This window comes from Echinococcus granulosus (assembly GCF_000524195.1).
Source record: "Echinococcus granulosus chromosome Unknown EG_S00096, whole genome shotgun sequence".
NCBI classification, from domain to species: Eukaryota; Metazoa; Platyhelminthes; class Cestoda; order Cyclophyllidea; family Taeniidae; genus Echinococcus; species Echinococcus granulosus.
This window is the reverse complement of record NW_020170476.1, coordinates 42,076-56,170: the sequence shown is the minus strand read 5'-3', so window position 1 is coordinate 56,170 and position 14,095 is coordinate 42,076. Positions and strand designations below refer to the sequence as shown.

At 40.7% G+C, this 14,095-nt stretch overlaps 2 protein-coding genes across 2 annotated transcripts; one reads left to right on the top strand and one right to left on the bottom strand. All coding sequences in view use genetic code 11, as the record gives it.

Annotated features, from left to right (window-relative positions):
* Nucleotides 1–473: 473 nt before the first annotated feature.
* Nucleotides 474–9,104, bottom strand: EGR_08095 (hypothetical protein; the record flags this gene model as incomplete). Its single annotated transcript, XM_024497344.1, has 7 exons — nucleotides 474–606; nucleotides 1,015–1,165; nucleotides 4,313–4,442; nucleotides 5,188–5,339; nucleotides 5,857–5,962; nucleotides 7,041–7,120; nucleotides 9,098–9,104. The coding sequence occupies 7 exons, from the start codon at nucleotides 9,102–9,104 to the stop codon at nucleotides 474–476; spliced, it is 759 nt and encodes a 252-aa protein (XP_024348215.1).
* Nucleotides 9,105–9,781: 677 nt separating this feature from the next.
* On the top strand, nucleotides 9,782–13,545 carry EGR_08094 (N6-adenosine-methyltransferase subunit; the record flags this gene model as incomplete). Its single annotated transcript, XM_024497343.1, has 6 exons — nucleotides 9,782–10,058; nucleotides 10,266–10,444; nucleotides 10,887–11,060; nucleotides 11,174–11,361; nucleotides 12,152–12,478; nucleotides 13,434–13,545. The coding sequence occupies 6 exons, from the start codon at nucleotides 9,782–9,784 to the stop codon at nucleotides 13,543–13,545; spliced, it is 1,257 nt and encodes a 418-aa protein (XP_024348214.1).
* Nucleotides 13,546–14,095: the final 550 nt, after the last annotated feature.

Genomic DNA, 14,095 nt, shown 5'->3' with positions numbered 1-14,095 from the left:
TGGCAGGAAAGGCGGGATAGATGGACTGGAGGCGGCTGGAACTGAGATTCCACATTCTCTTACTCGCCTCTGGTCTGTTTATTATGACTCAGGTCCACCTTATGGTGTTTATAATTGCCACAATTTACTGCTCACGTGATTGGTCTTTTGTCCATTTATCTACTCTTTGTTTTATTGGGAATAGTGATGGCTTTAGGTGGTTGGTGAGTAGTGAAATAAGTTAGCATTTGTTTTTTTGCCTTGTCAGCGAATCCCATTCCAATTCTTCCACCTCGGAATTACATTCATTTATACGCCTCTTATTTTGTGATTAACACCAAATGCCTTCCATACAAAGCGTTTGTACCAACGGGACGAAATTTCTTTCTTTTTTAACTCAACCTCTCTTTCTTTCGTAATCCGCTCCATTTCTGCGATGCTTAATCCTCGTCTCTTTTCTGGTGATGTTGGTTAACCGAGTCTGTATCATCTTTTTAACTTTGTTCAATCATCCAAAGACGACTTAGGGTGTGCCTTCCAGAATCGTCCAGAACTGTTGCTACATAGTTCTCCTCCTCATCCTTCACCACCATCGGCGTCACAGCGCTTTCACTGACCGCCTGCAAGCTGAGCCAAACCAAAAAACTTCCCATTTAGTCAATCAATTTACCCGCATTCGCATTAGAAATGGATAGGGAATACCAAGAACAAGCTAAATTGGCTAGTGTGATTTACCACTTGTTATGCAAGTCCTTTAGGCGAAGTAGACGTTGCCTGAAGTTTTCTGCTTTAACGTTGTATCAGCTTTTGAGGAGTTTACATGAACTTGCCGCGAAAGATATTTTCATTACCTTCTTCCTCCATCAGTTCGAGGTTTACTCAAATCGAAACACCATTTTATACAACTCCGTTTCCAGTTTGGCCAAATTTTAGACGCTGTTACCTTTCCACCATAAAATCAGTTTTAACTACGCACTTTAGGCAACTTGTTGATTAGGTAAACATTGCTACAGGAAGGCAGAAAGACGAACTTACTCATCCAGCATGATCAAGAGTTTGTCACGTTGCCGCACCAGCATGAAGAGAAAATCACCCACAGTGCTGCGTGTTGACGATGCGGCAACGATGAAATCAGGATGCTGATCGTTGGGAGTAACACAGCCACTGCGGAACTGCGTCTCGTAGTCTGGCGTTCACATGCAGCTCGCGTCGATGATAACGGCTGTTACGGTAATGCTCCTCCGATAATCGTCAAAGTAAGAGGTATTGTGCATAATTCTTGCGTAGGGATGAAGCAGACTGCTCATCGTATCACACGAAGGTAATTGCTACTAAGCTTCTTCAATATGGTAATATAAGTGTCTGCAAAAAATTGCCACGTAGTTCTGAGATTTAAGGACTCTTAAAAATTGGATCCAGGCCGAACCGAACAAAACGAGGGACCAACCATTTGGGGAGGTAGAAGTAATTCAAGTCTTAGACTGCTTATTTGTTAACTGTTTCTTTAAGGGTTGGACGTTTACGACATTCAAAACAGAATAGTAGTAGGATAAATAAAAGGAAAGGGGAAGCGGACAAGGCGGTAAACGTCTTAATTTGCCCACGAGTGGTTCGGCTATTTTTGAAGTCAGTTGGAAACGATTTGCCTGTTGATTGATAATAAATTTAGAAGCTAAAAACTATCAAAGCCTCGGCATTTGAGAAATACGAACTTCCACTGATGCACTTGGTATATATTGGGAGTCCCACGTAATATAACGTTCTATAATCAGTCAAATAATTTAAAACGCCGTATTTATTCTAAGACATACCCAACTTTACCGCGATAAAAAAACCGGTCGTGGTTCTGTTTGCATTTGAGGTTCATTTGAATATGGGGTATTTAAAATATGTCATCCACTGATCCTTACTTAATTTTTAATCTTTCGGAAAGAAATACCTTGTATCCTTTCACTGTCAGATAATGCAGCAGATGGAATGCGGAAATAATGTTAAAATGGGGAAATAATCTTTCTTTTATTTGACAAATAAAGTTCCCTTCGCTGCTACCTACAATAACATTTAAAGACAGATTATTTGGAATTGCTCATTCCAAACATGCTTCTGGTAATTTAGATACAACTACGTACGTGACGACTCAATCCTCTTAACTGATGCTGCACGTCACCAATATGTGACAGCATATGGCATAAATGGTTGTAACATTAAATCGCGCAGCAGAGAGACCACTTGTGTTTCAGATGACAGGAGAGATGTAGAGTGATACTGAATTGAAGTCAATCACTTTTTCTGCTTTCGAAGAGGATTTGAATGGGCCAAAGCGATGAGCAAACGGGTTTTGCATGCAGTGAAAAATGCAAATTCCTTCCTCACTTTTCTCGCGCATGCTATGGAAAAGTGATGTGCCAGTTGGTAAGGGAAGGTGGGTATTAACTTCCCACTTTTGCTATGCGAACCACCATATCGCCGATTGACATCACACAAACCATCCATTCACTACATGCCCACACATTTGAACCATGCATCACTTCATCGACAGAGGGCTGTGCCTACTGTCATATTTTACACAACAGTAGAAATGTCCTCATATCTCTTGCCATAAAACTTATCAGTGATTCATACCCTTAAGTGAAAGGAAATATTGCCTTATATTTCATATTACCTTAGCATTTCCGCCCAGATAATGATCATCACCATTTTTGGAATCAGCCACGTGAACACACAAAACAAGCAGTAGGGAAGCAAAACTGCTGAGATGGAAATAAACGTGGCTAGGGCAAGACTGTGGAATGCACAGCTAGCTTGCGTCATGGAAGAAAGTTACAGCCTATACAAATACTATGGCTATTTTATTGCTAGGTGAATTTAATTGGGATACTAATACCCAGTTATCCTTTTTACACCATTCGCTTATTTCTGTCAAGTTACCTCACGATATCCCCTCCACAAATGTCCAACATTCAAAAGCATTATTCATCAATTTTCTACTAAATTGCAGTTTTTTGTCCGTTTAACCAATACCCCTACTCGATACCGACTGTTTAAATTGTGGTTCGGTCTACTGAGAAAGTAGAATACATAGGCATTGAAATCCTCCATGACCAACTGTGAAACACGAAAAGTTCATTAACTGATAACTTTTACTCGGTGCTAGGTACAATTTCAGTCCATCGTTTCCCAGAAATAACCTAAATTTTTGTTTACAGTAACTCCTCTGGGTGAATGCATGAGATACTAAATTTTACATATCTAGAAACAAAAAGAAGTCATCTTGAATGCTAGGTAAAATAATTTATTTAATAGAATATGGCTCCGTTGCTCTTGCGCATGCTTATAATGAGCCAGACCTCCATCGTGGCATGTTTTATCACGACTCCAAAAAAGACGGGACGATACGCTAGTCTTACTTGCCTTCTCGTTATGACTGACAATATTGGGAACCGAGACACGCTTTCTGTGGAGCATACTGTTATCCCAAAAATTGACTAAAATCCGTTTGTGGTCAGATATTTAAGTAAAGCAATATGACCTACCTCGGGGAGCTGTGTTTATAAAGTTCTCTAAAATGGTAAAAAGGAGATCACATTTCTCACATCTCCCACAAAAGAATCATTTAAAACATATCAGAGCCTTTTAAAAGAACGATGAGCGAAATGACTTCTCTCCTGACTATATCGGCAAAGGAATACATACCTTTCCAGCATCACACGTATGAAATAAACAATCAAGGCTATTTGAAAAGCAAATTGACTGAAAAATAGAGGATAGTATCTACCCGTCTAGCCAAATCTTATCTTTGGATCTTCCACATGCGAAACATTCTTCTGATTCCATTGAAATTTGCCACTGGATACGTTTGAGTTTAAGGCGCTTATAGAGTGTGAAGACCATAATAAACAACACGACTACCCCTTATGGGAATCCCTATAATCACTAGAGTATCAACTGGCACATCTAAATGATAAGGGACAAACTATAAACTCCCCTACACACTTGCAAATATGCCAGAATATGCCTGTAGTGCATTTGGAGTGAAGACGCATTTCCTCTAAGAAAATGACACCATAAGTTATGAACAAACGGAAGTGCTTCTTGCTACTACCTCTCTATTTTAAGGGTGATAAGAATTTCTGGACATTTTCCTACCTGCGGTTTGCATAAAAACTTATCGCATTGTACCATAGCCAAGCGGTGAGTAAAGTCTCAGCCTGACCCTCCAAGCAGAAAACAACATTACTCTTTAAAAACATAATGACGCCTACTCCAACCAAATAAATGGGGAAGTCATACGCGTATTTGGTGTTGGATTGTGGAGGACCATTAAAGTATTAACCGTTCCAAGAAAATCCTGTTCCATCACCCAGCACAAACAGCGAGTTGAGGAGGGATTCTACTTGCATGCCGTCCTCAGTCCCAGTGACTAGCACTTCCCAACCCTCGTAAACCTCGTGGCCTCCATAAGGCTGTAACAGATGAAAAGTATTATCTCCGAGAAACAACAATGATTTTTCCAAATTTCCTGTAAAATGTGAGCATAAAAATGCTACTTGGCATATTTTTAGTCCGCATACGACAAACAAAAATCCACGAATGATTTCATAAGGAATCCTACGAAATGGCATCCTAAAGACTTACAAACCAAGAGAAGAAACCTGGTTAAACCATCTGCAATGTAGGGAGAACAAAACATCATCTACTCGATTTGGTGTGGAATTGGATATTTCACTTGCGTCTAAAATCGAATGCTTGTGAAAGACTCCATCATTGTAGAGGTAACTACCACACAAAAGGAGTAAAAGGCTCTCACCACCTTCATAGTAGCAAGCCAATTGCACCGCAAGGCTGATATTGTTCAATGGCCCTGTTTCCGACATTGACATAGGCAAATTTGGTAAAAAAACGGTGATATAGATTTGGTGGATTCAGCCGCAGTCCCTACACCCGCGAAATTATTTGCGGCCAGTGCCACCATAAATTCTTCGTCCAGTCCTAAAACAAGATCAACATTCGTCTACTCAACTCCAATAATAGAGACTTTCATTGAAAAGTTAAATAAATTGTATGAAACCCAGTTCCACATCTTTGCGATGGTCATGTTCGAGAGAGAGCCACAGCCGCCACCGTGCCGTTGTGCGTTGGGGAGGTTGCTCGCAAAGGCATACACTTTCAGAGTTATATTGGCAGGCAAATTATAGATGTAGCACTGACGGTATTACAGACTATCGCTGTAGCAATATCGATAGGGTTCCACAGTGACAGCTGCATACCCTTCGATCTGGCCGTTGGGAGAGGCAGGAGGGTTCCAACTGGCTTCCGGATAGTTGTAGGCCCGGGATCAGGCTTTACCCTTAAGTGGGGAACTGAGTGCCATTTAGGAAACACGTAAAGGAACTAATTCACAAGAACAGGGCTTTCTCCACTTCATTATTACTCATTTGATTTGGTCGAACAACTTTAATTTCTATGTTGATATTTAAAACTGTGCTAATCTGTAAAAAAATCGCCCACATGTAAAATTATTAAGTAGAAAGAGGATCATCAAAATAGCTTTGCAGCTAAAAAAATAAAACACTAGAGGGCATCCTTAAGGCAACATATGCTATAAAGTAACTTAGAGGAGCAAGAAGATCGAAAGCATATGCTTAAGGGTGCTTTAAGTGGAAAGCACTACCGATGAGTTGTAAGTAGCAAAGCACATCCAAGGGAAGCAACACTAACTCTAAACAAGAACACAATGCCTTCAAACTAAATACCATAAAAATAATATTTAGGAACTGTACGCAGCTTATTTGGCCACTTCTTGGCACCTAACGAAAATCTAATATGTTGCAAAATAGTTGCTACTGATTAGATGCAAGCTGACAAGCAATAGCGCACTAGCTGCCAGGCCATGTGGCTGCAGAGGCATGGTGGAGGGTGGACCGCACTTTGCGTCAGTGCAGATGGCCAGATCAGCAGAATAAATGGTGATGGGTTGCAAATTCTAACAGGTGTACTGGCGTACGCAAAGAGATAAAGAATGCTATTCTATCAGATCCGCATCACTGTACAGTTCGACTAAGAATTGGGCGTTGGAAGCGATTGAGACACCGCACTGCATCATTAAAGAGGTTGTTGAGATGACCAACGTGAGTGGTTGGTCGGGAATTAAATGCAACTAAAAGAAATAAAGGTCATTTTTTGCAAAGTTTGCTTTTAATATGACAATAAAAGTGTGGTCTTTTGACACTTTCTACTATTGGAGGTTTTACTTGATCAACAAGAATGAAATGTCCTTTTCGTTTCTGCATTAGATCCTTGCCCCAAAACAGTACGTTAATCAGAAAATCTTTTTGACATTCTGGAAAATCAACAATCATTTTGCTCACTGTTGACATTCACTATATTTATGAAGTACAGTGCCTTCAAAACGGTACTGGTTTTAAGCATTTTGGCATTCACACAAAATCAAAGTGAAAGAAGGAGGCATCTGAATTATTTGTCCTGATGCAAAATATTGGTATTAACGACAAGTGAGTTCATCAGGAACTACTGGAGTACAGACCTGAGCTAGAACCAAGATAGGGTGGACAAAAAGGGTGAAGGTAGCAGATAGTCACCTTCCTGCAGCCATCTCAATGATTCCAAAGGTGGTAATAGTGAAGGGACTTGATAGGTGGTTCCCGCCTCTGTATAAATGATGAAGAAGTCATATACTTATACTCCACGTAATCTTCTTCCTCACTTGTTTTGGATTCCATCCAACAATGGCAAGATCTGGTCCAGCATAATTGTTTACAAATGGGGTCGCACTAAATCTTCTGCATGTTTTTGGTAACATCAGAGTGGTTTCCCCAAGTTTAAAAATTTTTAACCAGAGTACATCTGTTTTGGTGTCAATGGTCTGAAAATGAGCGGTCAAGGATTCTCTCATGCTTCGGCAACCAACCACTGCTTCGCATTTTCTTCTTGAACAGCGCTAGAACGACCAAAGCCATGCAGTAATGATCGATGTGGGCACCCATTGCTTTCGTTGGTCCATCTGCCGGCATCTATGCCTGTTTGTTCTTCTCTCCACTCACCTCAATGTCTAACCAGACACGTCGAGCTACAGGATGATTGGGGACTACTGAGTAGAGAGTAAAGTACGACAACTCTTGAACTGTAAGGAATTACATGCCTTACGTCGCCCCACTATTTTACTTACATTCATTTTTGCGTTTTACTTAACCATTTTAGATATATCAGCCGCAACTTCTGCGGAAATTTCAATCATTAGTTGGTATATCTGGAAACAAAAGATGAATGAAGGTTTTAGGTCTAGGCAACTTTTAGTAGTTAAGAAGAAAGCTGAAAGGTTGCAGTCAATGATTTCGCAAGAGATACACTATTAGCAGACAAAGTGGCTCAGAGTAACTCTTTTCCACAGCCTCTAAGAATCACTTCAGTAAAGGACCAGTTATCCAAACAACATGAGAAAAGTACCAAACTACTAGGCGGGAGCTACAACCTCATCAGTAGTATATTCGATGTCAACTTATGCACGTGCAGATTGCTAATGTTAAATATCAGTACTATCCACTCCCAAACCAAGCACTCACGCTAATCCCGCATGCGATGGACATTGGCTGTTGCATTTGAACCGTATAACCCCCCAGTCCAACAAAACAATAAAGTAAAGTAAAGTAAAAAGGAAATCCTTGCTTACTTTTAATTGCTCACCAGAGTGGCTTCTTCTTGCCTTACCCATAACACGCAGTGACACACCCGTCAAACTCCTTACCACTCCTGTTGTAAAAATGGTTAAGGGATGTTCTTTGATGGGCGTCGAGTAAAACTTTTGAAACCTAGCTCCAAATTTACCGTGTATGGAAGCACTAGATACTACATTCAGGTCTTGAAGAGGAAAAGTGTAAAAAGGGAGGTTAACTTTTGCTTAAGATATGCGCATTTGAGAAGGTAAAAGTGTGGGATGCACTTCGGCTAAAAAACACGGCTAAATCGGTTAGTTGTTTGGAAGGGCAAAGTGGCAAATGTCTGCCTAATTCAAGTTCTTTTGTAACTGACCTTAAGGAATTTTAACGACAGTGAAACAACCATGTCTTAAAAATAGTTAAAATATTTTATGCTGATTTCATAATAGTAAAAGATACGAAACGGTTTTGCAATATTGGATTATTTCCTTAAAAATATTCAACTCAGCTGCATCTATACAAAATGATACTTTCTGATTAGCAGACAAACACCTTTTTCTTAAGTTTTGACTATAATCGTCTTGAGAATTTCTAATGAGGTTGGCAAACACAGACTACAAACATACAAAACCCAATCACATCAAAAAACCCCTTTTCTACAAAATTAAATGCCCAAAGGATAAAATCCTTTCCAGCACATGTCATTTTAATTCCCATCGTAAGCAAATGAGTAAAAAAAAATAAGGCGACGTTTCAAAATTTTTAGCAAAATTGTGAATCCAACAATAAAATATCTAAGTGAAATGTCTAAAGAGGCAGAAATCCAAAGTTGAACTTTTCCAAAAAGACCCTTTGAATAATTTGCAAAAGAAGTGACTGCATTTTGGTCTGGCAAAATTTCGATAATGGTCTCATTGATACGGAAGCGTTTAAAGTCCAGGAATTATGATCGCGAAAAGAATGGTCGACAATGTTATGCAACAGAGCATTCTTAAAAAGTATCCCTAAGCTGAAAGTACTATAAACGAACACTAAAACACATGAATAAAGAAAATAGCTTTATTTAAAATTTGAGGTGGGCAATGGTCCAGGCATTTAAAGAAAGCTCACAGCATTAAAAGTAAAGAAACCTAACTTAGTCAAAATTGCACAGAAGTTTTAAAAAGCAGATGTCAACGTAGCAAAGTCCTTCGATTATTGAATATTCAGATTTGGGATTGGAACTCTCATAGGAATAAATAACGCAAAATCGAAAGTAATTCAGGAAGATACATGTGCAAATATTTGACGCTACAATTAAAGCAAAGCTATTATATCAGTAACCGTCAGAATAGCGTCTAAGACTTTCATAATGCTAAAAACCGGGTTATAATATTCTATCACAAATACAACTGAGGAACACTCTTTCAAGCATATATGTTGTAAATAAAACTAACAACACGCACGGACCATATATGCTGTAGCTAAAGGGGCCTCAAATGGGAAGAAGAGGGTACCATATCTGCCACGGTTTTATGACAGAGGGATCCGTATTGCAGCCCACTTCCAAATGATTGGTGACCCATGCATAAATTAACTCGTGGTGTATTAAAACAAATCTTTTGAAAGTAAACAGCATAACATATACAAAGTAGCTGCAAGACGTTGCATTATTATTGCAAAAAGCCGATTATAAGCAGTTTAGCCTTTAATTTTGCTTATTGCTATTGACAATAGGCTTGGTTGTCCATGGCCGTAAGTAATGCTTGCTACCAAAACATTGCAAACTTGATTTGGATGATAACATAAAGAATTGTAAGTTTTCATTTTTATTATTTTACTAGCTTTTAGCCTAATATTTTGGAGAGGACAGGTAAATGCAGGAAGACATCTATGAAAATGAATGATGGTGGATCTTCATGGCCGGTTCAAGTATTGAAGAAATTTGTCATTTCTTTTACCACTCAAAATAAATATTAGAAACCTTGACAGCATATTTGGCTTAGTATTTACGCCAAGGTCAGTTATTTTACTCAGCTTACTTGTGCAGTGCTGCACAAGTAGCCTTTGCGCGTTAATCATCTGTCGTAATAGCCCTTCTGTCGTCTCATGGTCCCCAGCTATTTTCCCGGGTCTTCCCTGCGTAAGTAATGTCCGATCGGAAGGGCTCAACTGAGAGTGACATCGCTGCAGCTCGGGCCCAAACCGAGTCGATTCGCGAGAGATTGGCAGCACGAAGGCAGAAGCGGAATAATTTGATCGCTGCAGCCACACAAAATGCGCTTCCACTTAAGAACCCTGACGCTTCTGCCGTTGCAGCATTGTTAGCATCTGGAAAGCTGCCTAAGACCTTGGTGTCTTTAACCACGCCATTGGCGTCCAAAAGTGTAACCGATGCATCGTCCTCACTCAAACGGGCCGATTTAGGTTAGTTATTTGTTACCAGTTCTGCGTTAACTATTCATGCATATTTTATTGTTTGTTGCTTATACTTTGCTTTGTAATTAGAGCATGAACAAACGACCGCTCCACGTCTAGATTCGCTTAAATTCTCCGATTCATCGTAAGATTTCACTTTTCCCATATAGCACTTGATACTCAGTCGAAAATGCGTCCCTGATGTTATGAATGTAGCGGTTAAAGAGGAAAATTATGTTAGCTCTAATGAGCCTCCCTCGGAAGCACCCAAAGTGGATCCTGGTACTGATTCAGCCGATCTTGAAATCCTCCTGTCAGCCGTTACCGCTAAAGAACGCGAGCTAAAACGTGTTAACGAGGAGATTCATGCGCTTCTCTCGACACCGACTGTGATGGTTTGTCTGGTCATACCTCTTTATTTCTTCCTGCCTTAAGGAAAAAATCCTTAATAAGAAGTTTCAATCTCGTGGCGGCAGCCAAGTCCAGCTCTTTTGCATACATGGTACACGTGTCGAGTGCCAGCAGGGCACTGGAAACAAGGAATGCAAAAAACTCCACTTTAGGAAGATTATTCAAGCCCATACTGATGGTAGGGTTGATTGAGTGATTAACTATTTAATGTTTGTTTTGTTTCGCAGAATCTCTGGGTGATTGCTCGTTCCTCAACACATGCTTTCATGTCGATACATGCAAAGTACGCGGTAGTTCTTTTTATTGCAGTAGCTGAGCTTTAGACTGTTGCCTTGAGCTAGTCTAGTGGAGGCGAGCCTGCATCATATGCATATCACATTTGGTGCCATCTCTGTAAAGTAATCACCTATTTTTAATTTTTTGTAGTATGTCCACTATGAAATTGACCCAGCCGATCTAACAACAGCAGAGGCGAGAGAAGCTGCAGGCGCTTATAACCGAGGTCAACTTCGGCCGGATAGTTTGGACAGGGGGAAAAGTAATTTGGCTCTGGAAAAGGCAGTCTCTGCAACCACTTCCGTTCCCTTGTACCCTCCACAGGTAGCATTGTCACATATTTCGTGTGATCTGTATTAATCGGGTAGCAGTTAGTTCTAGCATGGCTTTAATTGCTGTTGTATGCTATTGACGTTGATGCATGTTTCCCTCTGCAGTGGATAAAGTGCGACATCAGGCAGTTTGACATGACCATTCTTGGCAAATTCGCTGTGATAATGGCCGATCCACCGTGGGACATCCATATGGAACTGCCATATGGTACAATGTCCGATGATGAGATGCGGAAAATGGACATTCCCTGTCTCCAAGACGACGGATATATATTTCTCTGGGTCACTGGACGGTACGTACTTTATGAAGTTGGTTGATTGAGCTAAAGCTGAGTGCATTTGAATAATGATTAAACTAAGTTGGGTCCTGCTGAGTTGTTTTAATGTTTGCGCAGTAGTATTAAGTTAACCTTCCTGCGTATACTTTGGCAACATTATTGACAATCATAGTATATCGTTATTTTGAAATCTATTCAGCGTCCTATTCTGGACCTCCCATTGAACTAAAGGGATATTCAGTGCCTAAATCAGATGTTTAGCGAATAATGTTTGGTTAGTTTTATCTGCTTCAAACAATAACTTTTTCAGCGAAACTAGGCTGTTAACTAGCTAGTCATCCAGCATGATCTTGTAGAAGGATTGTCGCGTTTCCTCAGGCTTAACTGCCTAGTAACAGATTGCTGATCAGTTCCTGTTGAATATATTTACTTGTAATGCGGCTCATTGGCTGCTTCAAAAGACCTTATGCTGGGTATCGGTATTTATCTCTTCAAGTCAATTTTTTGGTCATACCGTGACGCCAAATCGACGCCTGTTCCCTGATTCTGCCTGGTTCTGGTAATCTGGAGCAACGTTCGACCGTTCATAGGCAAAAAATGTTTAACCCCAAAACAAGTACTTTCAAATTACTTTTAACTGGTTGGATGACCTTGTTGTAATCATGGTTCATCGGAATGTGCAGAGTATGTTTACTGTGGTATCAAAATGTTCCGGTGAAAGTAGCGCTGACAGTGGTGCTTGTGGTTGTTATGACTGGCTTAATCCCGAAGTGGTTTTCTACTCTTGTCAATGCGCCCACTGCAGCGCCATGGAATTGGGCCGGGAGTGCCTCAAACTCTGGGGCTACGAGCGTGTGGATGAGGTGATTTGGGTGAAAACTAACCAGCTGCAGCGTCTCATCCGCACAGGCCGTACTGGCCACTGGCTTAACCACGGAAAAGAGCACTGTCTGGTGGGCGTGAAGGGCTCGCCGCGGTGCATGAATCGTGGGCTGGACTGTGATGTGGTTGTCTCGGAGGTGCGCGAAACTAGCCGCAAACCCGATGAGATCTACGGCCTCATTGAGCGCCTCTCACCGGGGACTCGCAAACTTGAGCTTTTTGGACGACCGCACAATCTGCAGGCCAACTGGTGAGGCGGTCTCTTTTTTGGCTCGCATTAATTGCATTGGAATACCTCTTCGCATTGGTTGACTGTTTCTCTACCCTCGTTGCTTGATCGTTTCAGAATGTTTCTTGAGCGAGTATTGAACTGCTATCCCATAGTGGTCTTCAGTTGAATTTCATCTTGTAAATATGCATTGCTTTTTTGGTTTATTTGGATTTCTTTTTTATTAGCATTCTGTTTACGTCCACTTTTTTTGTTTGTCAGTAGAGTGATAGGTCATAATTGCAATGCTTTTGTAGGAGACGCTTGAAATCGCGTTTTGATGAGTAATGCTGGTCTGTAATGTGGTTCCGACTGTATCTACCGGCGATGTCTATCAAATCTTTGTTGTTATGCCTATGATTCTTTTGATGAGAAGACATAAGCGTCATCTTATCGTACCTCACAACTTTCTTACCGTTGGCGCAGCAGTTGTTCATCTTCGTAAAATTTCAACTCTTCAGCTAATTGAGTAGACACTGTTCAGTATGGTTATGGAAGTAGCATTATTGTCTGCTGGCACAGGGGCTGGAAGGGTAGTGGCATATGCTATGACTGGAGCTCAATATCCTGAGAATAAGGGCGGAAAAGCTTGCTACACTCCGTGACAATACTCAAAGTGAATGCTGTTCTGTTTCCAGGAGATTCACGGAGGGCTGCCATCGTGCACCTTCTAATGTGACTGTCGAATCAGCAATGGAAAGAATCCTTTTCTATCAAGTTAATTTTCTGTTAATTAATCCAGCGCCTCAGATTAGCGTATTCTCATTTTTGATTCAGTGTTGTAAGCTGAAGTGGTTTGCTAGACTGATCGCTTAAAATCTCTCCCTTTATGCGATGAATTTCGTCTGGTAAACTAGACACTATCCATCTAGGGGTTTCCGCTAACCTTCGCTGTGTTGCTCTATGTGTCTCATTCTCCTTTTCCCTCATGTTTTAGGATAACCCTAGGGAATCAGTTGGACGGCACATATCTCGTTGATCCGGAGGTCGTGGAGCGTTATCGCAGGCGGTATCCCAACGGGATTGACAATAAGGATGATGCCTCGTAGAGCCAATGTTTTCCCTAAGTATTGATAAAGGGTGCTCTGTATTTTCTTCTTAAATCACTGGGGTTTTTTTTTCACCCACTGAGGGAGAATTCATCTATGCTCATTTTGATTGGTTTATTTGTTTTGGAATTTCCAAATGCCAAATGAGGATTTGGTTTTGTACTTTAGTACCTGGAGTCACACTGATGTTGATATAGTTGGCCGAAATGGTTTAGTTTTTTGGGATTCCGGATACGGAACGAAAACGAGAGGTTATTTGTTTCGTTTTTGGCATGAATTGTGCTTTTAACTACTGTGGAGTGCGTTTTTCGTAGATCCTCCAATTATTCTCAAAACCCCAATCCCATTTCACGGATTTCAGCTACAAGTCTTGAAGTGTGTTATGCCACTATTTGTCAGTCAGTCTGGGCTCAATTCCATTGGCATTTGTTACAGCAAGCAATGTTGGCGATGTGAACAAGTTGGAGGTACTAATGCGTTGGACCGTAAGGTTGCTCCGAAACATCGAGTGCAAATTCAAACCATATCAGTGGTTGCCACGCTAAATAAG